The sequence below is a fragment of the Crocodylus porosus genome, unplaced genomic scaffold (genome assembly GCF_001723895.1).
Source record: "Crocodylus porosus isolate Cpor-Errol unplaced genomic scaffold, CroPor_comp1, whole genome shotgun sequence".
Lineage (NCBI taxonomy): Eukaryota > Metazoa > Chordata > Crocodylia > Crocodylidae > Crocodylus > Crocodylus porosus.
The window spans coordinates 11,902,917-11,927,043 of NW_017728951.1; the positions used below are offsets into that span (position 1 = coordinate 11,902,917).

Genomic DNA, 24,127 nt, shown 5'->3' on the forward strand with positions numbered 1-24,127 from the left:
GCTCCTGCCACTGCTTGCACCCCAGGAGGGCAGGGGAGGGGCCAAGTGGCCCCTGGATCTACGCAGGGTGGGCCGTGGTGGGCTGCAACCGGGGCTGCACAAGACTCTTCTCGGCGGGGGCTGGGCTCAGAGCAGATGCTGGCAGCACTGGTAGGATGCTGCATCCACCCCAGATTTCACCACAGCTCAGCTCCCAGCACCGCCACTGCCAGCCACAGCCCTGGCTCTTCCCAGTGTGTGGATGGAGGTAGGGCACTGAGCCGGAGCAGCGCTGGGTGGCTAGTGATAGCAGTGCTGGGAGTGAGTGGCGGCAAAATTTGGGGTGGATGCAGCATCCTACCAGTGCTGCCCACTCTGAGCCCAGCCCCTGTCAGGAAGAGCCCTGCGCAGCCCCGGCTGCAGCCCGCCCTGCACAGATCCAGGGGGCATGGCCCCCTGTGCCCTCCTGCCATATAAGCAGCGGTGGGAGCCGCCCCCACCCTGGCTGCAGCTCCGCCCCATCTCTGCCCAGCCTGGGCAGCGCCTGTCCCTGCCCCCTCCCTCAACCACATTAATCTGCCCCCCTCTACACCCCTTCCCTTACCCCTCCCCTTCCACTACACTGGACTTATCAGCAGGAGGCAGTTGTATTGGAAATCAGATCAGTATCAGCTGATATGCCTCCTTAAATATTGGCTATTGGTATTGGCCCCCAAAATTTCTATCGGTTCACCCCTACTATTTACTGGCCCAAATCAGGAAAACACCCTTATTCACACACAACATGTAACCTGAACAAGAACAAGATCAAAACATATACTTAAGTGCTTTCCTGAAAAGGTCTTAAGAAGAAGAAAATAGCAAACTGAGTATGTAATTTCCCCAGTTTGTGTGGTTTTCTCACAAGAGCAAAACAGGAAAGAAAAGTATTAAGAATAAGTTGGCAGGAAATAAAGATTGTAAAAGCAAAGAAACTGGCCAGGATTTCATGGGTTAATTTAGTATTTGAAATAATACTTCTTAAAAATTATCTAAATGGCAGGATGATGGAGAGAACTAGAGAGACAGATGAATTGCATCTATAGAATCACAGAAAATTAAGGTTGGAAGGGACCTCAGGAGGTCATCTTGTCCAACCCCTTGTTCAAAGCAGGACCAGCCCCATCTATATTATCCCAGCCAAGGCTGTGTTGCTGGGTTTTAAAACTCTCCAAGGATGGAGAGTCCATAACTTCTCTGAGTAACCTGTTCCAGTGCTTTACTACCCTCCTAGTGAGAAAGTTTTTCCTAATATCCAACCTAAACTTCCCTTGCTGCAACTTGAGACCATTCCTCCTTGTTGTGCGATCTGCCACCACTGAGAACAGTCTAGTTCCATCATCTTTGGACACACCCTTCAGGTACTTGAAGGCTGCTATTAAATCCCCCCATAGTCTTCTCTTCTGCAGACTAAATAAACCCAGTTCCCCCAGCCTCTCCTCAGCAGTCACATGCCTCAGACCCCTAACCATTTTCATTGCCCTCCACTGGGCTCTCTCCATTTTGCTCACATCCTCTCTGTAGTGGGGTAGGGTAAAGCTGGACACAATACTGCAGATCTGCTGGCAACACTCCTACTAATGCAGCCCAGTAGGCTATTAGCCTTCTTTGCAACAATGCCACACAGTTGACTCATATTCAGTTTACTGTCCAGTGTAACCCCAGATCCTTTTCTGCAGAGCCAGGCAGTTCCCAATCTGTACTGCTGCATGGGACTGCTTTGGCCTAAGTGCAGAACTTTGCACTTGTCCTTATTGTATATGCATTTTATATATAACAAAGTAAAAACTGGTTTTAGATGACATAAAGTTAATATACTAATGTTGATATACTCTTGTTGTTACCAATGAAGATCAAAGGTTCAGGCCTTTAGAACTGATAGTCTCTCTGATGCCATAAACCATAAGGTATTGTAAACCTATCTGCAAATAATTTCAGCTACACACCGAGTTAGCTGAGCAAATATTGCAAAAGGTAGCATTCTATTGCTTGGATATATATAAATAGGAAAAACATTCAGCTGGGAACTAAAAGAACAATGCGGCTTGAAGGACCTTCTGTTTTTGGATGATACCTTGCACAACATTTCCACTTCCTTAGATCCACACACACAATATGCCAGCAACATATCCAGCTGAGTCTTGGATGAATGTCAGAGTATTATCCCCATCCCATTTAAGACTGATGCCATGTCGAATTGATAGAGGAGGATTAGAAACATGCAAAGTCCATAGAAATGAGAGAGAAGTACTATGAAAAGGAAAAAAACCCATCACCTACGAACCTGTCCAAGGAGGAGGAGTTGGTCAGCACATTTCCTGGTATGATCATAAGTTGATCTTTTAACTTCCTGTAGATTTACTCTTTCAAGCTGAAATTTCTAAAGAGAAGAAAAAATACTTATACAAGCCTTTGAATAATCTTGCTAACATATACAACAGAACTTCTCCCATAATATGAACTGTTAATGTGCCAAAAATATTATGTGGTCTTATAGGAACTTTATCTATATTTTCAATAAATATAGTTACAAAAATGCATTATATTTAACCACCAACACCCCACAGCTTCTCAACGGCAGTGGGTTCAACTACACGTGCATTTTAACATGGAGTTGACTAATCAGCTCTGCAGTAAAGTGCCACTGTCTATACGTATGCCTGTATTAGGGTGCAGTAAATTAACTCCTTCGCAGGATAGTACTGTCTGGGACAAGTATTATCGTATAGCAGAGTAATTTATGCCACTTGAACACACATGTAGATAGTAACTGGGTCCAGCTGGGGCACAAGGGTGCTACAGCATGGGGGCTGCCCCCCTCATGCCTCAGCCAGCCCCTCCACCACCCAACGCTGGAACCCAGAGTCTGAGGTTGACCCCCTCCCCACGCCTGCTGCCAGCCCGGGGCTGTACCGCCCCAGTGCTAACTGCTGTGGGCCGAGACACACGTGTGTAGGCTGAGAGTGGGAGCTGCTGTCTCTGATGCGAACTGTGCCACTGTGCCAGAGCTTACTGCCCCACACTAATTGCATGTGTAGAAGCTCTGTGTTTTAAGCTTATGACTAGGCTGAGTTCAGAGTAGAACTTCATAATTAATTCAAAGTCTTTTTCTTGATTTAATCACATATTCATATTATATAAAAATGCCTCAAAATACCTGAAAATAGGAATTTTCACACAGTATATCATAACATATATCCAATGGATTGACCAGTTTTTCTGGAAGAATAACTGTGTCTGTAGTTTTTGCAGTTTGCACTTTTTCCTGGTATAAATTATGCAAATAATGGGCAGCAACAGTCCAGAAATGCAGTTCCGATTCATCACCATAGAGTCTAAGTCAAAAATCAAAATGATCGTATTATACCATTATGCATCATAGCTACAAATTAATTTGAACTTCTGAACCACATGAAAGCCACAACACTGACTGATTTTATATGTTAGATAATAAATGTTATGTGTTTAAAAGGTAGTTAAGTACAGAAAAGATGCATCTTTCTGTAAGGCACTTACCAGGTAGTAGGATAGGACACTGAACAAATAACTCCTATTTCAACACAGGCAGTTCCTTAAAGCTTTATAAAATGTAATTCCATTCAACCATGTTAAGGTCCTTTTCACACTAATCCAAAATTTACTACAAATGCAAAATTCACCAATTAAAGTAATAACCTCAGCCTAGAAAACACTTAGACATGTGTTTAACTACTCACTTCAGTTGTCTCATTAACTTTAATAGGAATTTCTGCTTATTTAAAACACATTTATGTGTGTTGATAGGATCAGAACCTGATTTTGAAAAGACTTTTGACTTTTGTCAGAATCTGTTACCTTGAAAGCAGGAGGCACCTTTGCAAGAGAGTAAATTCAGGATCAAGCAAAAGTTTCTTGATGTCACTGCAAAAAGAAAATGTCACTACTGATTTGTAATATTTGGGCAGGATTTTGAACACAAATACAATCTACTATATTGCCTACTAAGAAGAACAAGTTGTTTTTCATTCTCAAATAAGGAAAGCAGAAATTCAGTCCATACAGAACAAAAGCATCTATTGAATAATATTCAACAACTACAACAGGAATTATTCACAACATGAAGAATACCTAAACACTTACAGGAGTGTTGTAAATTCTGCACAACAACCTACGTTATTTATCAGTTATTTGAATAAAAGCTAAGTCAGATGGACGGTCAGGCATAGTTATAGATGCAATACATGTGAACAACCACATGGGTGTATTTGAAACTGTAATATGAGTTTGCAGTACATAATTATGTGAATATAATCTAGAATGTCACATCATTGCATATTCTAATCAAACCTTATCATACCAAACCACCATGGGACTGGGAGAAAAAAATCATTACAGAAGACAGTGTTCGCTATCATAGATTAAGTCAATTTGCTCAATTATAATAATGAAAAAATGTTGTTCCTGTTGTTACAATGGTTAAAAGGAGGTGTTATTAAAAGGCTTGTTATAGAATGAGGTTGTACTGTATAATGAAAATCTATAAGAGAGAAGGGAGGGAAAATGCATCTGATTTCCTAGATGCAAAGGCAGATCTCATAGCTTAAACGAACACACCGATACTGTTTGCTAAACTACTAGACACAGCTAAGTCGCTGTGTACGTTTGGCCCAGTAGAGCATTCTAATGGATGGACATGTTATGAAAATGGTTTTCAATAAATTGCGGATGCTAACTGCAATTAAATGCTTTTAATTCAAATCAGCATTAATGAACCTCCTGTTGACAGCCACCATTGTCAGCAATATCAGCAACACGAAAGGGAAACATCACAAATTCAATAGTAGTTTCCATCCCACTTAAATATTTAAAACAGTAAATTATTCTGGCTGTTATGCTAACATCAAACAATTTATTTCAAGGAAGTTCTCCCACTTGGGAAGAACTTTATGGTTCAGTTTTTTTATTAGACAAAGCAGGCTATTAAACATTAAAATGTCATTTGCTGTTACTCAAGCACTCAAACATGCACATTTAGATTGGCAGCTAAATAAAAAAACAATCGTTACAGTTTTTGCTGCTGTGCCCTCATTTAAAGTGACACTATTAAAAACATTATTTAAAAGGATCTTACTTGGACAATGAATTTAACTGTTCTTGAATCAGTTTCTTAACATTTTCATTCTCTGGATAATCACTGCATAAAAACCATAAGAGTTAATTGATATATATTCAATCCATTTATATATGCCCATATATTAACTAAACTTATAAAACACGAGGTAGAAGAAGAGTATTGGCAATGTGGAACATAAGCCATGGCAGGAAGCAAACTTATGAACATTTTTACTTTGTTAATGAAGAAAAAAAAGCCCATCCATTATTTTTCCCAGGCAAATATTAGTTTCAAAGAACTAATTCATGACCTGTCTTCACTTTCCCTCAGCATCATCAGTCTTAGTCACAGTCTCATCACTTCACTCTTTCCCATAACTTTATGTTCACTAAAACCTGCACTTCTCCTTACTATACAGCATTTTCAAATTTGAGTAACAGTTTATAGTAGCTCAATATTAATGAGTCTAAGGGGAGAGAGGTGAAAGGGAGCGGAATAACTGACGGAGAGCAATCAGTAATTCAGAAAACTAGGCCCCTTCAGGCACCTCCATTTACACTATGATAAATTGAAGCAACTAAAATTTTTACCCCCCTCTTGAAAACACAGGCATAGTACCAACATCTATTGCATTTTATGACTACTTTTCTCTACTGCCTTGACTTTTCTCACATCTTTCAAATCCTGATGGGCTACAAGAGCCATTGCAAAAGGATCTACTATCTTGCTCCACCTCACTTTTCTCTTTTCCTCCTTAAAGAGTTGCTCTTATTTGTTGCATAGCACTAATTCCCCAGTTGTGAGTCCTCGTTCTCCTTTCCTCTCACCACAAGCACTTTTGCTTATTTTGGGGAGTTCAGCTTCCATTTTGGTCCTATTTACCACTGTAACCTTCTACCTCCTTATCGCCAAGATCTTACTGGATTTTTGTTCATTCATGACACACTGATAATGCACATAATGAATACAAAACTGAATACAGCAATCATATCTCTTTTATTTTGACTGTGTTTTTAGATGGCAAATTATCTGGGGCATATACTTTCCCATGGGTATGGATATGGCCCAGCATACTGTCTATTGATTTCATCATGACTACTGCAATATAAAAACAATAGATCTAAATATCTGTAAGATGGTTGTATGCTTCTTAGGGTTTTGGACTACTAAAGCAGCAATATACTCATAAATCAAAGGACTGGGACACTGACCTACTCTCCAGCAACCCCCCTAACCACTTTCCAATCAGCTGTTCTTACAAATGAAACCTACTCCTGCTTTTTGATGCAAACAGCCAATTTTGACTAGACCAGTGGCACTCAAACTTTTGGACTCGCAGGACAGATGAGTGGGGCAGGGCTGGTCCACTGGCTGGATCAAGCCCTGTGCACCAGGATCAGACCTTTGGGGCCTGACTTCACCCCCTCTCTGCCTCGCATGCTGGGACTGGGCTGCAGGGGCTCAGCATCTCCCTCTCCTGCCAGAATTAGGCCTCAGTGCTGCCCCTTTTCACAATCCAGCATGCAAGGACTCAGGGCTCCCTGTGGGTGTGGAAAATTTGGCACCAGGAAAGCGGTGGCACCACTACCTCCTGCCAGACTTCTGGACTCAGGGGGTACCCGGGGGGGCAGATAACACAGCACAGACTGGATCTGGTCCATGGACTGGGGGTTGAGTTCTCCTGGACTAGGCTATTCCTATTGTCTTAAAACAGAAAAGAGCTCTTTTCAGAAATGGAGAGGCAGGTGTTACCCCTCCCATTTAGATTTTCTCATGACTGCTAAAGTTAAATGAACCCATTCAGCAGCCTTCTGCTGAAGAATATGCAGTGATGATAATAATAATAATAATAAAAGATAAAAGTTACTGGAAAATTACAATAAAGTCTTACACATGAAAAATATCTAGAGAATATTTATCATTCCATGGCTGGTGCAGCAAAAATGCTTTTAAAGCTAATGAGGCCCGTGGAACAAGGAGATAAGGACACCACACAGGTTCTGAAATAGAAAAAGGGAGGGGGGAAAAGTCTTATTTTCAAGTTAAAAGTAGCCACACTGCAATGGAATAGCATTTACTAACAATAAAACACAGAACACTCAGTTTGCTAGTGTGCCAAAAGGAGTTTACTATTTGCCCCATCATCTAACTCAAATGTACAGTATGTACTACTATATGTAAAAAATATGTCGTTACGAACAAAAACATTTTTGGGATAATACATGGTTAAATTCCACACAGAATCTGATCTTTTGGGCTTTTCATTTATTTACAACTTGGTTCAAAAACTTGTGAAGTAATGGACATGTGAGCTCCTACTAAAAGACAGGGAGGAAAGCCATTAAAGATGTCCCAGAATGCATAATTCTGGCACATCCATCGCTAGGGAACAAAGTATTTTTTTAATATGACAATATTCTGAAATACCTTCAGTGAAATTAGGATGTGCCAAGAGGCTATTACAGGGAGGCAATTAAGTTAAACATATTTCTCTGTTGGATGCTTCCCAAAGTCTGGTCAGTATATCGCTGTGGTTAGCTCAATTTTCAATTTTTCCTTGGTAGCCCATTTTCAATGTTAGTTTAAGATTGTATGAAACCATTAATTCAGCAGGAAGACTAGAAATTATCTTCCTGCTGCAAGTATATGTATTTGATTGTCACTAACCAGTTAGGCAAGAATTTGTGCACGCGCACATTTGACTTGTGCCCCTATGCAAAACACCAGTTGTAAATGAATAATTCAGCAGTGTAACCTACTCAAATGTTGAATGATCTCCACCTCAAGTTCTGAAGATTAGGAGGGGAAAAAAAATTAGTAGAGCTAGCAGCACTTACAGTTCAGATTGCCAGCCATTACCTAGCATGAGACCTTTGTGTCAGAGATGCATGTTTTGTCATCTCTGTGAAATATGTAACCAAAATAAAAGTCTCTGGAAAAGGATCCTAGAGTTTGCAAAAATCTTTGTTAGTACATGCCACCTAATACTTGACCACCTACACTGAGTATGCTGTATAGTTACACAAATCCTAGGTTTTGACCACGCTGCGCACCCAACACCCGTAGGCCAGAGAAGAGACGTAGGGTGGGACAAGGGAAAAGTAGCAGAACTCAGAAGTGGAGGACACGAACATGAGCAGAATGGAGGCAAAAGATGAGAACAGGAGAAGAAGGAGACAGGGACAGAAGGGACTACACCATCACTAGAGCACTCTCCCCTACAAGATCTGGAATGGAAATCATTATACTGAGTCTCAGATTGCTTTGCTGTTTAGAAAATATCTGTAAAAGCCACTGGTAAAATGGTTCCTTTCATTGTCCCACTGTGAGGTCGACATAAATGGTAACTGCCTTCTATAGCTGCCATTAATTCTCTAAGCTCAACTGGCAGAGAAGTGTACTGTGGCTTCCAAGATCCCAGTCCACTTGAGGACCAGTGAGTGACAAGGCAGGAACAGCCCTCTCCCATCAACTTAAGTTTAAATAAATGCACTAAAAACTTAAGTTAATAGAACATTAAAAGGGCACAAAAGTTAGGAAGTGTCAAAAATTAATGTGGCCCTTGCTATTCTTGATGTGAGAATCTTGAAATCAGAACCTTTGCCAAGTTAACTGTGCACTTCAATTGATTTCGAACAGCTACATGTGCAAATTCATAATCACTTAAAAAAACTGGACCAGCTATAGAGCTGGAAAATGTGTTCTAACTTTATAGCTGGTTTCTATCCGGCTTTAATTTTCACATGTAGCAGCATCTCCTGCTGTGGCTGGAAGCCCCATTGGCTGACAGGGCTCCTAGATACAGGGATGCACCGTGCACAGTTGGGGCTGGGAGTCCTGCAGCTGAGCGGACTCTCAGTCCCAACAGCACCCCACAGCTACCAGAACTGTGAACCCCGCAGGTGTGAACTCTAGGTCCCAGCAGTGCTCTGGCTGGGATCCAGAGGCCACACCTGCAGGACTCCTGGTCCTGGCAGCTATGGGGTGTTGTCAGGACCCAAAGTCTGCAGCTATGAGACTCTTGGTCCTGGTGCGACCATGGCTGCAAGCCCAATCAGCTATGGGACTCACAACTGTGGGAACATCCTATTTGCTGGTGCAGAGGGAACCCAGAATGGCAATCCTGAGTTCTCACTTTACTGACAATAAAACGTGATAGAATCAGATGCAGGATCCCACAGTCACATCTCTTGCCCTGCACATGTGGATTACATACCATGCCTTTATCTGAACATCTATAGGGACTCAGAATCTTTAGCTTAGAGAGGTTGTACCTGCCCATTTAATGTCATGTTCCACACCACAGATCAGGGGAACCTCAAATGTCAACAGAAGTATAGGTGTCCACATTGTACCAGTGTCGAAGGAGGGCATGTTACGGAAAACATATGAACAATCAGCTTTAGGAACAAAGTTCTGGAAGGTAAGTAACTACTTCTGCTTCTTTGAGTGCTTGTCCATATATATATATTTCATTCTTGGTGGCTCAAAAGCAAGGTTGGAATAGAAAGGTTGGAGCTTACAGGCTTCTTAAACAAAGACTGCACCCAAAAGAAGCATCAGACTTATATGGGGAATGATGTCTCAACATCTGTACTGAAATTCAAGTAGCTGACTTGAATATCTTTGGTATCAGCATCCTTCTCAGGGGAAACACACAAGCTGTCTGCACTCGAAACCGCAATGGAACCTAGCTAGCTAGCTAGTATCAGGTATTACTGGAGGGAAAACCATTTTGAAAGTCTCTGGGTCTCTTTCTGCCTAACACTTCAATGTGCTAGCATGTATCCAAAAATCCTGGAGAGATTCCAACAGCTTGACTATATAGAAAAATGTAAGTCTCCTCAGGACATTCACAGGGGATAGTTTATAGAAAATGGATCATTTGGTTCATCTGAAAAAAATTGGTGATGATCCTAATTAAGAACCTGGGATGCGCTTAAGGGTAAATTTATCTTTAAGGAATACTGTGTACAGAGAGCCTAAGCTCTGTAATGAAACATCCTATTAGATTTGTGAAATGCTGCACTGACACAGCTACACTGCTTCAGATTTGGGAACAAGCATGCGCAAAGCTTAGCGCAGTGTGGCACAACAAGATCACATAGGCATACCCCAAAATTCCCTGCCAAGTGACAGTTTTTGGTTTTAATCTTTGTCTGTAGCTCCCTCCATGTGAAATGGGGTTAAGGCCTCCTTCCCTCACAGTGTACCTTATCAAAGGGACCCAAGGTACGACTCCACGGGCAGTCTTAATTCTAGCATTTAATAATGGAATGCTTGATTCTGCAATCCTAAATGCATGGCTTTTTCCATGGAATATGCATATAATTATATAACACCCCCCTCACTCCCAGTCCCAATGCTTTAACATTAGTAATGTAATAAAATTAAAAAGCAACCAAAAAAAGGTTAGGCTACATGAACAATTAGTTTCAGAGCCCATATAAGGAACTTAAACTGCACTGATTACCATATAAATCAGAAACCTTGCAATCATTTAAACTGTATCTCAGTTTGACATTTGCATACTCTTCAGGTCTTTCAATCTATCAGCTTAAAATGCAAGATGTTTGCTTCAGAACATTTCTTAAGTCTTTAGTCTAGTCTAATGAACCATTAAACTACATTTCAGAGATCAACTGAAAATTGGACACTGGAGTGATTTTAGACTTCCAATAAGTATTTTTTTCTTCCTTCAGTACTGATTTGCTATATGGAATAGTAACTCACTTCACAGGTAAGAAGAGTTACTTGGATTTTACTACAAAAGTCTCCCTAGGCAACTGGTATTGTTTGAAGCCCTTCCTACCTTTTTCATGTCCTTGTGACTAGATATTTAGCAGAATTCACAGAGTTGGTTGAAATTTGACAGGGCCGTGCTGTGATCACGTCTGCTGTGGCCTTGAACTTGCAACCTCTGGGCCATCAACTAAGCACCTGCACAACCCCAGCTCCTTTTTTTGAAGCAATACTACAGTTTACACTACATGGTCCCCAACCAAATAAAGTTAAGCAGGACTCTGAAAAAGGCAATTAACCTATGAAACACGATTCACTTCAAGATTTTGTGCAAAAATATTCAACTCTGCTGCAAGTGTGTATTGTCTGGGCAATGCAGGTCACATTTATTATGACAGTTAGGAAAAAAATCACTGTGGAGGCCCAGGGGAGGTTTTCACAGGAGAGGAGGGGCTCAGGGAACCATATCACAATAGCCATAGGAATGTAGTGGAAACAATTCTTGAATTAGGAGGCTAGAAAAAGTGCCTTGTTCCCATACGCTACCAAAAATATTCCTCTCTCTCTCTCCACTCAAAAAATATCTGACATGCAATGGAAAAAGCACAGGGTTCTTCTGTATCTTGGATTTGCAATTATGGCATTGGTTTGGGGTGTAATAATGAGGACAGATCAACTGAGGATAGGGAGCTGCAAACCTCCTGAAGCCGGAAACTCAATTCCTCAGTCTGACCAGTTCTGTAAATGTACAGTGAAGAGGGAGTTACTTAAAGCTTTGTGCAGCAGGATCTCTTCCAAGCTAGTTGCAGACTGCGACATAAACAGCCTGCCTCAGCTCTGCTCATCTCCCAAATCTGCTAATCTGTTATATAGTTATTAAGCAAAGTGAAAGCATTAGCATTTACATTGCTTTGTGCACTGGCATTTGAGAGCTAGCAATGAGCACAACTTAAAATGAAACTCAATTAAAAAAAAAAGTTACCCTTCCAAATGACCATTTTTGCCCACTAGTAACACTTGAGACTACTAAAAGAGATAAAATAATATCTCTGTTTGGAGGCAGGTGAGGTTCTGGGTTAACTGTGCATCACATTAGTTTTTTTTAATTTAGTTTCAGTGGTTTGGGGTTTTTCACACAGCCAAAATGGATCTGACTGGTGGTCTGTCTATTATGGTACAGAATCTATGACAGTAGTAAGATGCTTCAGACAAAAGGTCTCTGCAGGATTCAGTTGTGAGATAATTTACCCATGTGACATTTTTCCTACTCTCAACTAAGTTAGTGGTTTAATTATATGCTGACTGATTTACACAATGATTTTTATTCTATCCTAGGTAACTTTTGTTACTTTTATAAATATCTAAAATGCTACTGAATCATACTGTTTTTTTGACTGACAATGTTTTTCCTTTATTTTTCACAGGTTTAATTACATAATTATGCATGTCTATATTTTCACATTCAGGGTTCAAAAGAGAATATATGATTTCTAATCTATCTGTGTTATTGATCATAATGTGCTGAATAACCTTTTCTAAATACAGAAAAATACGTATAATCTATTCCTTTATAAGTTCAATGAAAAATTATTACAAGACATTCTTAAAGCACCTGGAGATTGTCTGCAGATTGTCTGCATCAAAATGCTTGGAAGATACTAGTTCTGCTCTCTTGTTTCATGGAAAAGAATAAAGATTATTTTTCTCACCCTTTCTATGTGTTGTTTGGATTGGTAACAAACATGAAACTTAACTATGGTGGTCTGTTGAGATTTGTTCTTACCTGACAACTCTTGTTCATCCATTTTAAAGCATGATGGCTTCATAGACATCTCTAGAACTCTGATGCACCCATCATCTGATGCCAAAATCACTTTATCCGAGGTACACCAATCTACATCCAGTATTCGGAAGTTGACATTTCTCCCACTTCTTAAACTGCTCACCATCTGTACCTGGAAAAATGAGCCACTTTTCAGCAAGGATATTAGTTATAACTGGCAAGATTCAGCGCTGTGATTCCGTAAGGCAGGGGTTTTCAACCTTTTTTAGTACGTGTGCCCCTGGCAGCCAGACACCGAGCTGAGGGGTGAAGGGTGCCAGGCGACTGGACGCTGAGTGGCAGCAGCACGGGGTGGTGGGTGGTGGCAGCAGCCGCTGCATGTGAGCATCACCCACATCAAGCTGGCCAGGCAGCACCTGTGCGGCCTGCAGAGGGGCACCGCTGCCCTCGCCCTGACCCTGCTCCTGGGAGGGGGTGGTGCAGGGTGGTAGGTGGCGGCGCTTCACCCCCACCCACCTGCACATACCCGCTAGGGCCTTCCCAAGTAACCCCCAGCTGACAATCCTTGCCATAAGGCATATCACATGATTAATAAAAGGGAACAAAGATATCCTTAAAGCCATCTTTGCATCTTCCTGGGCTAAAAAGACCCCCTAGTCTTTGCAGGACTCATGAGGACATTCTGCAGAGAAAGCAAAGGAGCTACAATGTCCTGTAACATGCATAAGGACTTTGGTAGGTATGACTGGAATGAGGAACACAGAACTGGAAGAGCCTCTGACCCCATCAGGACCAGTCCCCTATATTCACAGAAGTCACTAATCCAAGGAATATGTTAAGACTTTTGTATAATAAAAAACCCATTGTGGTCCTAAAAAGAGGTAGAGAACCACCAGAGAGAAAAGTAACAAGAGATTACAAAGATTTCTCAAATCCAGTTTCTAGAAGATCAGACTACATGGCTGTACTCTGTCTGGTCTGCAGAATGCATGGCACTACAGTCCGCATCTCTTCATGTAGAATCATTTATCCCTAGTCAATGTCCCATCTATAAATGTACAGAAGAATAAAACTCCAACTACCTACATAAGATGAATGTGAGATTTTTTAATGAGGTTTTTCCCTCAGAAAAAGAAAAGCAAAGACAAAGTTAATTCTCAAATGTCTGACTTTCATGTATCCCCAAATACATCAAAACCAAGTCAGGTCAACTTTGCCATTTAGTATGTCTAGATGTTCACAAAAGCTTGTTAAGCCTGAAAAGGAAGATTTTTGTATTTCTGCACTGGAGCCCAAAAACATTTTTTATGCAAGCTGCAACCCAAAAATCACTAGGAGAGAGTGATGATAAAATGGTATTTCAGTAAAGTGTCAGCTTTATGAGTGAAAGGCACTTTTCAATTGACAGTAGCTTGAAAAAGCTTTCTGGGGAAGTAAATATCTTTTGTGAAAAGACCAGACACCTCTATTATATAGATGTCAGCAACAGCTCGTGTATAATTTTAACCACATTGTTTGTGTGCCTGACCTGACCTTGAGAAGTAGGTTTATATGTTTTGTGCAGAAGTGCAACCAGATGAGAAATAGATGCATACCTCTTTTGCATCCCAAACTTCAGCTCCATCATTGAACAAGGATATCAGTTTTTGGTTTCCTTTTCCAGGGGCAAAGCGTATTTTTCTCACCCAGCCACGGTGGGTAGGAATCCCCCTGGGGGCAAAAAGAACTCAAGTTTTAAGCTCGTTCTAATCTACACAGAGAGATATGAGCAGTTGATATAAATTCTGTTTCAAACATTCTACGTTTTGATACTTTATAACTTGTAGAATTAATATTCCATGTACATATATAAATGGATGACTAGCAAAAATATCATAAACAACTTTTAAGTGACAGTTGTGTTAGAAAAATCTCAGAATATTTAATATTACAAATATTACAACCCTTTTCATTTGAACTATTCTTGTTTAAACAAAGCTAGTCAAATATTTAGCTGGGACAAGTCACCAAGGACTCACTGAAAACAACACAAATATACTATTTACACCAGCTGACAGTACCACCTCTCTTTTGTTATAGTTCAGCGCTGCCTGAGTAGACACTATTTGAGAAAAATTTCCATGTTAAAGGTAGAAGCTTGTTCTCTCAGCTGCTATATCATGGAAGCCTTCTGCAAATATAAAGAAAAACATTCTGTCATCCATTCACTCTATAAGAAATGGTAAGATTTTATTCTCTCATACCTGGATACTCTAGCTTTTAAATCCCAAAAGTTTAAGTTTCCATCAACATCTCCAAGAACCAGGGTATCTCCTTTCCATGCAATACAAGTAATACTTCCCATGTTTCCCTGCAGAAGAAAATTATATGGTTAACAGCATTCTGCACGGGCAAAACATTTTTATACTGATACCGCCCATTACTTTCCAATGTTAAAAAAACTAATAAGCAAAATCTGCTTGTGGCTCCAACAAGGCGATTCCATTGAGTTTACAGGAAGAGTCCCGGTTCAGAAGACAGAATTTATCTCAAAATATTTTCTAGACTTCTTAAACTGAATTAAATACTGTGTTACAGCTTAACATTTAGTTTTATAAGAAATGTAAAACATTTGTGTGTTTCTAGTTTCATGTTAGCTCCCATGTGATAGGACTCATTCTCAAACACCCAGAGAACTAATGCATACTACACTAGGAAGTACAAACACCAGGATTTCAGTTTGATAGAACTTAGCTGAGTCTTCATACTCATTGCAAAAAAATAGCTGCCCTTCATAGAAAACCAAAACAATTAAAGCTGACAAAAGAACTCTTATCCATTACAAATCTGTAGCCAACTCAAGTCTTCTCTATCACAATTCATGATCTGAGGCCAGTGCCACAGGTTACTGCTACTGTTCAAAAGCTTAACTAAAGAGAAAGTTACAGCAAAATCAAGTGACATAACAAAACCTGCACATTGCGTTTAGTGTTCAAAGACAGGAAGTTTAATTTAAAATGACAAAAACAATAAAAATGTTTCCTGTTGCGCAATTTGGGCTCAAGTATAAGAACCAGGATCAGAGCAAATGTGTAGCCCATATAATATGTTTCCTCCCTAGAAAAGGGAGGAATCAAGACGTAAAATGCAGGCAACTGGATTTAGATTCAAACTCACAAGACTCGGGTTCAATTCTCTCCTTAGCCACTGACTGTGTGATGTCACTTAGATCCACCTAATGTAGACTACACTAAGTCCTCTTGGGATAGTGCCCCTTGAACACCTCTGGCCCCATATTCACACTTGTACATGAAGATCTGGAGACAAGGCCACTACTCTCAAGCATACCAGATATAGACATAGTGACAGATGCCACATAGGATGCAGTTTCAAATAAACCTATGTTAAATCCATGATCGGAGAAAGCTAACTGGAATGTTTGACATTGTAAATGTAAATGCTTTAGGGATTTCTGCATCACTGTGAGGAGCTGCCATAAGCAAGAGAGTTATTTGCAGTTTGCTCTATTCTCCAAGGTGCCTTCTTTACTACAGCAATGGAGTCAGGGGAGCTACTTATCAAAACAGCTGAAGTTTGCTGTAGAAGGGACTGTTTCCTTCTCGGCTAACTGTGACAAATGCCAGGAACACAGAGAAGCCTCATCTATAAATTCTGTCTCTGTTATCACCAAAGGATGATAAAGTTCTGATTACAAGTGTTTTTTAAAGAAGTAGTGTGAAGCCAAATGCAGGGCTTCTTTAATTCCTTGCTCTGCAACAGAAACCTCAGAGGATCTTTATGGACAGTAATTGTGAATATCTTTTAGTAATCTTCTCCTACCTATAACAGCTCTTAGCTTTTAATAGTTCTCAGCTTCACTCTATATGTGCTATAATAAACAGCTGTTTTCATATTCTGAAGTAAGTGTTCTCAATCTTTTTGTTATTTCATAATGCAACATCTTTACAGATTGATTCATGGTGCTGTATTCCCCCACTGACAGCAGCATCTCCCTTTGTCTGTGAGAGATGCATAGCAAAATAATTTTACAAAGCAGTCACAGGTTTTTCTAATAATAACAATTACAAGGGGAAAACGAGGAGTATGTACATCCTATCAAATTTTCATGTGCCTTTTGTAAATAAGTGGCAATCAACAGGCCACATTTTACCACTATTAATCAAAAGTTACCAAAAGAAAACCACACTTTGAAACTTAATCCATAACCAAAATTGGTGTCATTTGCATACCTCAAAAAATATCCCATGGATTGTGATTCTGTAAATTTCAATTGGCATTCATTTTCGTATATTCTTTAAACTTAAACCATTAATCAGAAAACCTCTCAACATATTTTTAATAAAGTTAATTTCCAAAAAAATTCTGATCTAGAATGTATTCAACAGTTACATCGTCTAGCGAGCACTTTTGGGTAGATCACAATGGAAATGGAAAACATTTATAAAAATTTCCCCCACAATCAAATCTGTCATTCTCACTGATATATTTAAGAACTGCTGAATAAATTTATATATATAATACATAATATGCAATAGGACTACAAGTGTAACATTTACAATACTGTGATCCCATATTACCATGTCACATATTTATATATAAGGCATTTGTGTTTTTCTCCTGTTATATAACCAGAGATACTTGCAAAGATAGAGGTTTCTTGAAATGTTATACAGATAATATTTCATGAAGTTAACATAATATTTCAGTAAAGTTCTGTCTTGACAAACGACTCTGGTTACTTAACAGGAGCTAAACAAATGTAGTGTCTAAATTTTGTACCTACAATCTTAAAAATATGTAATTTTGTACTGAAACACAAAGAGAAAAAGAAAAAACACAATGGAGTAGCGATTTTTTTATTATTTCCTCTCTCCCACTCCTTCCTGAAAAACCATCCTTGTCAAGTAGTCACTCTTTCAAAAAGCTGCCACTATCTCTGAAAAACAGCTGACCTGCCATATTGAACAGAAGGTTTTTTGCAACATCTTGATTGCTGGCCAATTCAAAGAGAAAAGGAGAACAAAACGAATAAAATTTTACAAATATAACTTAAATATTTTGAAGTTTATTGGAGGAGATGTGCCAAATGGAGAAACCTGGAGGTTTTGATATTACAAGTTGTGCTTTTTAAGAAGTAGCCTTAAGCCAAATACAGAGCTTCTTTAAACAGAAATGGATATAAACACCAGCAGGGCAAATTCACTTAACTACTTTAGCAAGGATGGCTATTCCTTTCCTAGCGAAATTCAACCACTTTAGGAGTAGCAGGAGACTTTATGAAAGTGGACTCTGGTTTCAACTCTTGGCAGGGCACAACTTGCCACCTGTGCCCTATGATGTTTGGCAACTGGCCACTAGAGGGAAACCTGAGAATGTTATAGGACATCCATAGGTATGGGAGGTATACAAGAGACCAAGGATTTATCCACTGTATAGAAGTTTTTATGGACTTAAATGTTTATTGTACCAAAAGAATAAGAACTGCCTCTTGTACCTTAGGAAATTATTCTGTGCTGCATGCCCAGGCACAACTCTCATTTGCTGCAGTAATTGGCTGTTATGTAACACAGAACTGGCTTTTACTAACAAAGAGGGGATCGAAATATGAATGCCTGCATCTCAGAACACCTTACAAATGAAAATAAAAATAAGAGGAAAATTCATTGAGCATCTGATCTGTTTCAAATACTAACTGTGGACTAGCTTTACCATTCTGCAGTGGGACAGTACATTTATAACTAAGCAAAATAATCAAGCCTTGTATCAAAGTAGAACCTACACCTCTAATATCTCCCCAGTTAGAAACACCACTCTATGTACTTAACGTAAAATAGTTTGTGCTAGTTAGCATTACGTGATGGTAGCGTTCATAGTCTCTGAAGGATTTTGATTTCCTGTGAAGGAATTGAATAAGTAGCAGCCACTACTAGAAATCATCAGACAATAATCTGAGCTAGTCCTAAAAATTGTATGCCCCATTGTTATTGCTGATGCACTGATAACAATGTGAATGAGAAAAAAAGACTACTCCTGAACCATAATATTTTTTCCTTTTTAAAAATTATATAGTCCCACTGAGCTGAAGACTAATATATATGAAGTTATTAGTGTATACATACAGGATCAGGCCCAAACATTAAAATTAAATATAATCTACCATTTAAAGAGTTACGGTTGAATAGTTAAAATTAACAACTCACGCAGTGCAGAAATTTAGGTAATAACACACATTCAGTCTAACTGTGCAGTTAGAACTAGAAAACTATGGAGGAAATGCAAAAATAAACAATGCAACCTTAATGATCCATGGGGTTTGTTTTTGTTGCCTATCTTTTTTTTTTTTTAGAGGCAAAAGAAATTACAGTAATTTTGATGCAATATTCCCCAATTATCACACACTTTATTGCCTAGTTAGGTCTAATAAAAAAGTAAAGGTAATATTACAAGAGGGCTAGGATTTGACTACACTTAGCTTAGAAAAATGGCAGCTAACCAGGTAAACATCAGTAGTCCACTTCTCCTAAAACCACCTCTTCCAAAATAGAAAGCATCTTAGATGTGTTTTTTAAACACGATTTTAAGTGTTGCTACCCACACTAAAGATCAGTATTAACATCCTTTGATAATCTTGTTCATTCCATACTCGAAACTGAATTTCTGCTGGTTCTGCTCTCTCTGTAAGAGCATTTGCTCTCTTTGCATCTATATTCTAACTGTGGAAATAATGGAAACAATTTTTCAACCCTGCTAATAGCTATCACTAACAGAAGCCCAATATAAACATGGTCAAAAAAGTTTCCTCTCATGCACAGGGGAAACTAACATTTTCTTAAATTAAACATAACAGATGCAGTAGATATGTAAGTCTAATACAAAGACAAAAAGCCACAAAAATCCCACAGCAAATAAAAGTAGGGTATTTATTTATTTTGCTGATGTTCTCATTTCCATAAAGCCTAAAAAAATTCAGCTGCTGTCTACAGCATTTCTCTGAGATGTATTACGCAAAAATGAGATACAGTTGAAAAAAAATTTCCACTGTTCCTTCCAAATAAATAAACTGCTTACATAAACTAATGCACTATTGCAAAGCTGAAAAGAAACATTATTTTACATAAACAGGAACTTTCATTTGTTTTGCAAATGCAAGTTTTGTTTCTATTTCCAATCACGGATTTTGTAAATATTTGCCATTAAAATGTATACTCCTAATAATTATAATAAAATGTTATTTTCTGCAACACTAGCTATCAAAACAAATTAAAGACCCAATTATACAGTAATATTGAACTTACATCAGGAGGAATTCTTGCACTGTCTTTTACCGAGTTTCCCTCTACTGTGAGATAATAAATCTGCCCATCGGTATCTGTAAACACGAAGTGCTCTCTGGCAGAAATGTTCTGACTCAGCTCAGATTTACTTTCGGCCTCCTGTAATAAGCTTTAGGAGAAATGCAGTGAGTCAAAGGTAACTCTTTTTTGTTCTTGAAACGCATATAAAAGATCAGATTTCCCCAATGAATCAATGCATAAAAATGCAGTAGCATGGAAGTGGATGTTTCTTCCAAAATGGTTCTTTCTACTCAAATCCCCAAACAATAATTGACTTCCACCCTTATAAGAGCAACCAAGTGGCAAAAACTAATTTTACTCCAAGGAGCAGATTACTAAAGGGTACTGCCAATGCCTGTTTGGAATAAATGAATATCTCTCATGCTCAGCAGAAGAATCCAAAGTTGATGTCTAAGGACCAGACCCTAGCCCATTCACTGACTTTTCTATGCACTGCTAATGGCGAATAGTCTGTGAAACTGCTCTCCCAGGGCACCCAGCATTTAGCAGTGCTAGTCTGTGCCAATACATAAAAAGAGCACCTTTATATAGGAATGCAGCCCATAGGACACTGTGATGGGCAGTACCTGATAACAGAAGATTCCACACTAATAAGTTCTGTATCGGATGCAACCGTCTGTCGGGCCATAGCTTCACGGGCTGCAAGCTGTTTTTTTCTCAAACTCTTCAAGTTATGGGAAGGTGACCATTCCTGTCAGCGTTTTTAAATAGGAAAAATTGGAACAAGTGTTTCTCACTATCTAGAATTACAGGTTAATTATGATTAAGCTAATTATATATTGCTTCTATAAGATCTATTTAGAGTGAACCAATTTCTAAAACAGGATGCTTTCATTTACAGATTTCCCTCGCCAACCACGGTTTTGCCAACCACAGTTTTGAGTATCCATGTTTAATATTCTATATAACATTTTGGCTACCATGGTATAGTTTTGAGTAATCACAGTTTTCCGTGGCCACGCAGCAGCCTGCCACCTGTCATTTTTTCCATAATCCTCTTGTCTTGCTGACCACGGGAACTTTCAGAAAACTAACCCCAGCAGTTGGCAAGGGAAACTTGTATAATCCTATTTTGTAAGGGTAATTGGAAAAAATAGGAAGTCTGGGTAACAATACTAGAGAAATAAAACCCACCAACCCAATTCGTAGCAAAATAGCCATCAGAGTATTTCAAATTATACTTATAAATTAAATTGACATTTTAAGGGAGAAGGTAAAAGAATAGATTCCTTACCAAAGCAGTCACCACAGGGAAGTTTTTTGGCATTTCTCTAAGAAGAGTACATGTCCTCACATCCCAGATCTCCAGAGGTTTGTCTTTAAATACTACAGCTAGGTACTGCCTGAAATGAATGAGCCCTTTCTTATGTCAAAAATATCCAGTTAAAGAAAAAAAATCACTTTTATTTCTGTTATTTTATTTTATATATTTTCTTCCTGTCACCACGGCAGGCACAATTTACTCTAATGGCAGGAGGTGGAAAGAGACAAAGTGAGGACACATTCAGCAGATCCTGGTCCTGCAATACAATTTGTGGAGCTGGATGTCTGCACTCATAGGAGCCCACTGAATTTCCTGGAGACCTCAGTGAGTCTAAATGGAATTCTTTGTAGGATCAGGGCCTAACTGATCAAATTAACTAAAACTTCTGGCACTATGTGGAAGAAAGACTTTGAGGAAAAAATAATAAGTGCTCCATTTTAGCAGCTTTCAGTGAGTTGAAGTTTAGACAACCACAGCACGCCAGCAAGAGAGGCCAAGATTTTAGTTTGGACAGAGAGAGAAAGGTTTATAGTGAAAGAGATCTGCGAGCCAGAAAAAAAGAAAGAAGCTCTCACCACAGGCCTGTAGTAAATGATAAAGAATCTTACAGCAAAGCATTTGCCAGGTCTGCTTCCCAAGGAGCCACTCTTAAGGAATTTCCTGCCGTCATCCTGTAAAGGCTGATTAACTTGCAAAATTCTGTCCAGACTCAATTACTTTCCCTAAGCCCATGGGAAGCACCTTTAGAATTAACTCCTTGGTTTCTGGCCATCAGAAAATGTTTTTTAATAATGGAAAGTGATTTTTTATTGTTAGGTCTAATTATTTTTAGCATGGAATTGAAATATTTGACATTTCTTGTGTGTTATAATCAAAATGTTGTTAAGTCTATCTTCTAAACTAGGCGGCATCAGAATCTGCATTTACTTTTCATTATTCACCTTCCTTTGTTTTCATGTAATAGTTTACCTTGTCAGTCTGAGCACATACTTGTTATTAATTGATAATTGACTGTGTTCACAATTATAGGGCCAAACTATGCTAACTGCTGTGCAAAAAATACAGGAAGATGTTTTCAAATGTCAAAAACTGCTTGCCATATAATACAGAAAAAGAAGGGAATGTAATATATCAGGATCTTGGGGCTGGGTACAAGAGCAGTTCTTTTCATATTTTTAATGGTTATTCCATTGAATCTAGGGCTATTTAAATTATTTTTACAAAAAAGTAGTCTTATAAATTATATATTACTTGTATTAAGCATAGTGCCTAGGAGCTCTTGTTATAGTCCAAAATCCCAAGTCAGTGGGATGTAAAAGGAAAAAAAATTGGCCCTCTCTCTTAAATGGCTTTCACATTATTTTTACTTTGTGTATGCCAACTGCTGAACATTTATGAAAAGGTGAGAACAAGCTTTCATTAGTCAACATGTGAAAAAAGACTATTTCATCCCTAACCAAAACCCTCTGGCAGCATCCAGATGAGCAGGGGAATGCGCTTGCAGCGGCAGAGATAGTAACAGTGCAAACTTGTGCCTCTACTTTGTGCCGCCATACATGCAAACTTGTGCCTCTACTTTGTGCCGCCACACATGCCCCGTACCTGCCTTTTGTTGCTCATCCTGACCAGACTCCATGTAACACCGGGGGGGGGGCATTGGCTGGGGTACAGCACATGGAGATGGGGGAGCAGGCAGCTCAAGGCTCCCTGCTCCCGCCTCTGTGTACTGTGGAGCCTCTTCACTGAGGGCCACTGTGCCCCAGGCAGCCACAGAGCGAATTAACAGCTCCACACATGGTTTAGCATGAAATACATGCAGCTTGTGGTGCCACAGAGATCTGTGGCACCATAAACTGCACATGCTAGCACATGTGGACACACCCTCTGATTTTATATTAAAGCTGAGATCATATAAAGAGGATCTTGAAATCCCTGGAGAACCCCAAACTCAGCAAACACTCATTTTTCATTGACTCAAGCCATAAAAATGGCAAGTTATCTCCATATCACTATTAGAATAATAACCCACCACCTAGGCTAAGTACAGACATTTGATTAAATCAGGTTCAAAATGGCTGCCTGATTTAAACTTAGCTTGTCCCGGTGCCAACCTTACACTTACAGACCTGGTCTCAGCGACTGGCAACCAGCCTAAACCTGTAACTGAACAGAAGATCCAGGCACACAAGCCAGTCTAAAAACTGAAGAATCCAGTTTAAGATGAACCTAGATCTATGTAGTATCAGACTCATTTGATTTAAGTCAAACTGGTGCATGGAACTTCTGTCACTTCTCGTGTACAGGAAAACCCAGCCACAGGCCCCAGGCCCCCCACCTTCCCTAGCACTGGTCTATTTTTTGCCCACCCCCGCAGCTAGTGCTCTTAACCTTCATTCCATAAGCCACTCTGGATACAGCTGCTTTTATTAGCATTTGCCATGGCCACGGCTGAGAAAGTAAGTCCTGGTGAGGGGAGAAGCAAAAGGAATAGGGGTGTAGGTTTGCTGGGGTAGGGGATCCCACTCCACCCCTTGCAGGTCATGCCTGCTCCCCAACTCCACCCACAGGTCATGCCTACCCTCCTGTGCCTGACTTGTGGGTCACGCCTACCCCTCATCCCCCAGCAGAGCCCTGACCGCTCAAGCCTGCTGGACACCCAACTCATCATCTAACCACCTCCCCACCCCCCGCATCCTGACTTACCTGATATCAAGCAGCCATTTTGAATTAACTTCCCCCTAATGCCCGATAACATCTGCATTTAGCCCTACTGTTTCAAAAATCTAACCTGACTCTAAAATGTGTCCTACTAGTCCTTGTTGGCTCATATAAAAAGCTCACTGCCACAAACCTGGTATTCTAAAACAGTAGTA

The 24,127-nt window shown here is 39.6% G+C and overlaps 1 protein-coding gene across 1 annotated transcript in view; it reads right to left on the reverse strand.

The window, feature by feature from the left end:
• WDR11 (WD repeat domain 11) overlaps nt 1-24,127 on the reverse strand; it is an 88,326-nt gene that overhangs the window by 7,625 nt on the left and 56,574 nt on the right. Inside the window, exons 13-23 of the mRNA XM_019555464.1 lie at nt 21,225-21,359; nt 20,557-20,681; nt 19,931-20,078; nt 14,879-14,985; nt 14,231-14,345; nt 12,636-12,807; nt 7,002-7,110; nt 5,129-5,191; nt 3,853-3,918; nt 3,176-3,353; nt 2,303-2,398 (exon numbers count right to left, since the gene is read on the reverse strand). Coding sequence (XP_019411009.1) covers nt 2,303-2,398; nt 3,176-3,353; nt 3,853-3,918; nt 5,129-5,191; nt 7,002-7,110; nt 12,636-12,807; nt 14,231-14,345; nt 14,879-14,985; nt 19,931-20,078; nt 20,557-20,681; nt 21,225-21,359 — 1,314 coding nt within the window. The remainder of the gene's footprint in view (nt 1-2,302; nt 2,399-3,175; nt 3,354-3,852; nt 3,919-5,128; nt 5,192-7,001; nt 7,111-12,635; nt 12,808-14,230; nt 14,346-14,878; nt 14,986-19,930; nt 20,079-20,556; nt 20,682-21,224; nt 21,360-24,127) is intronic.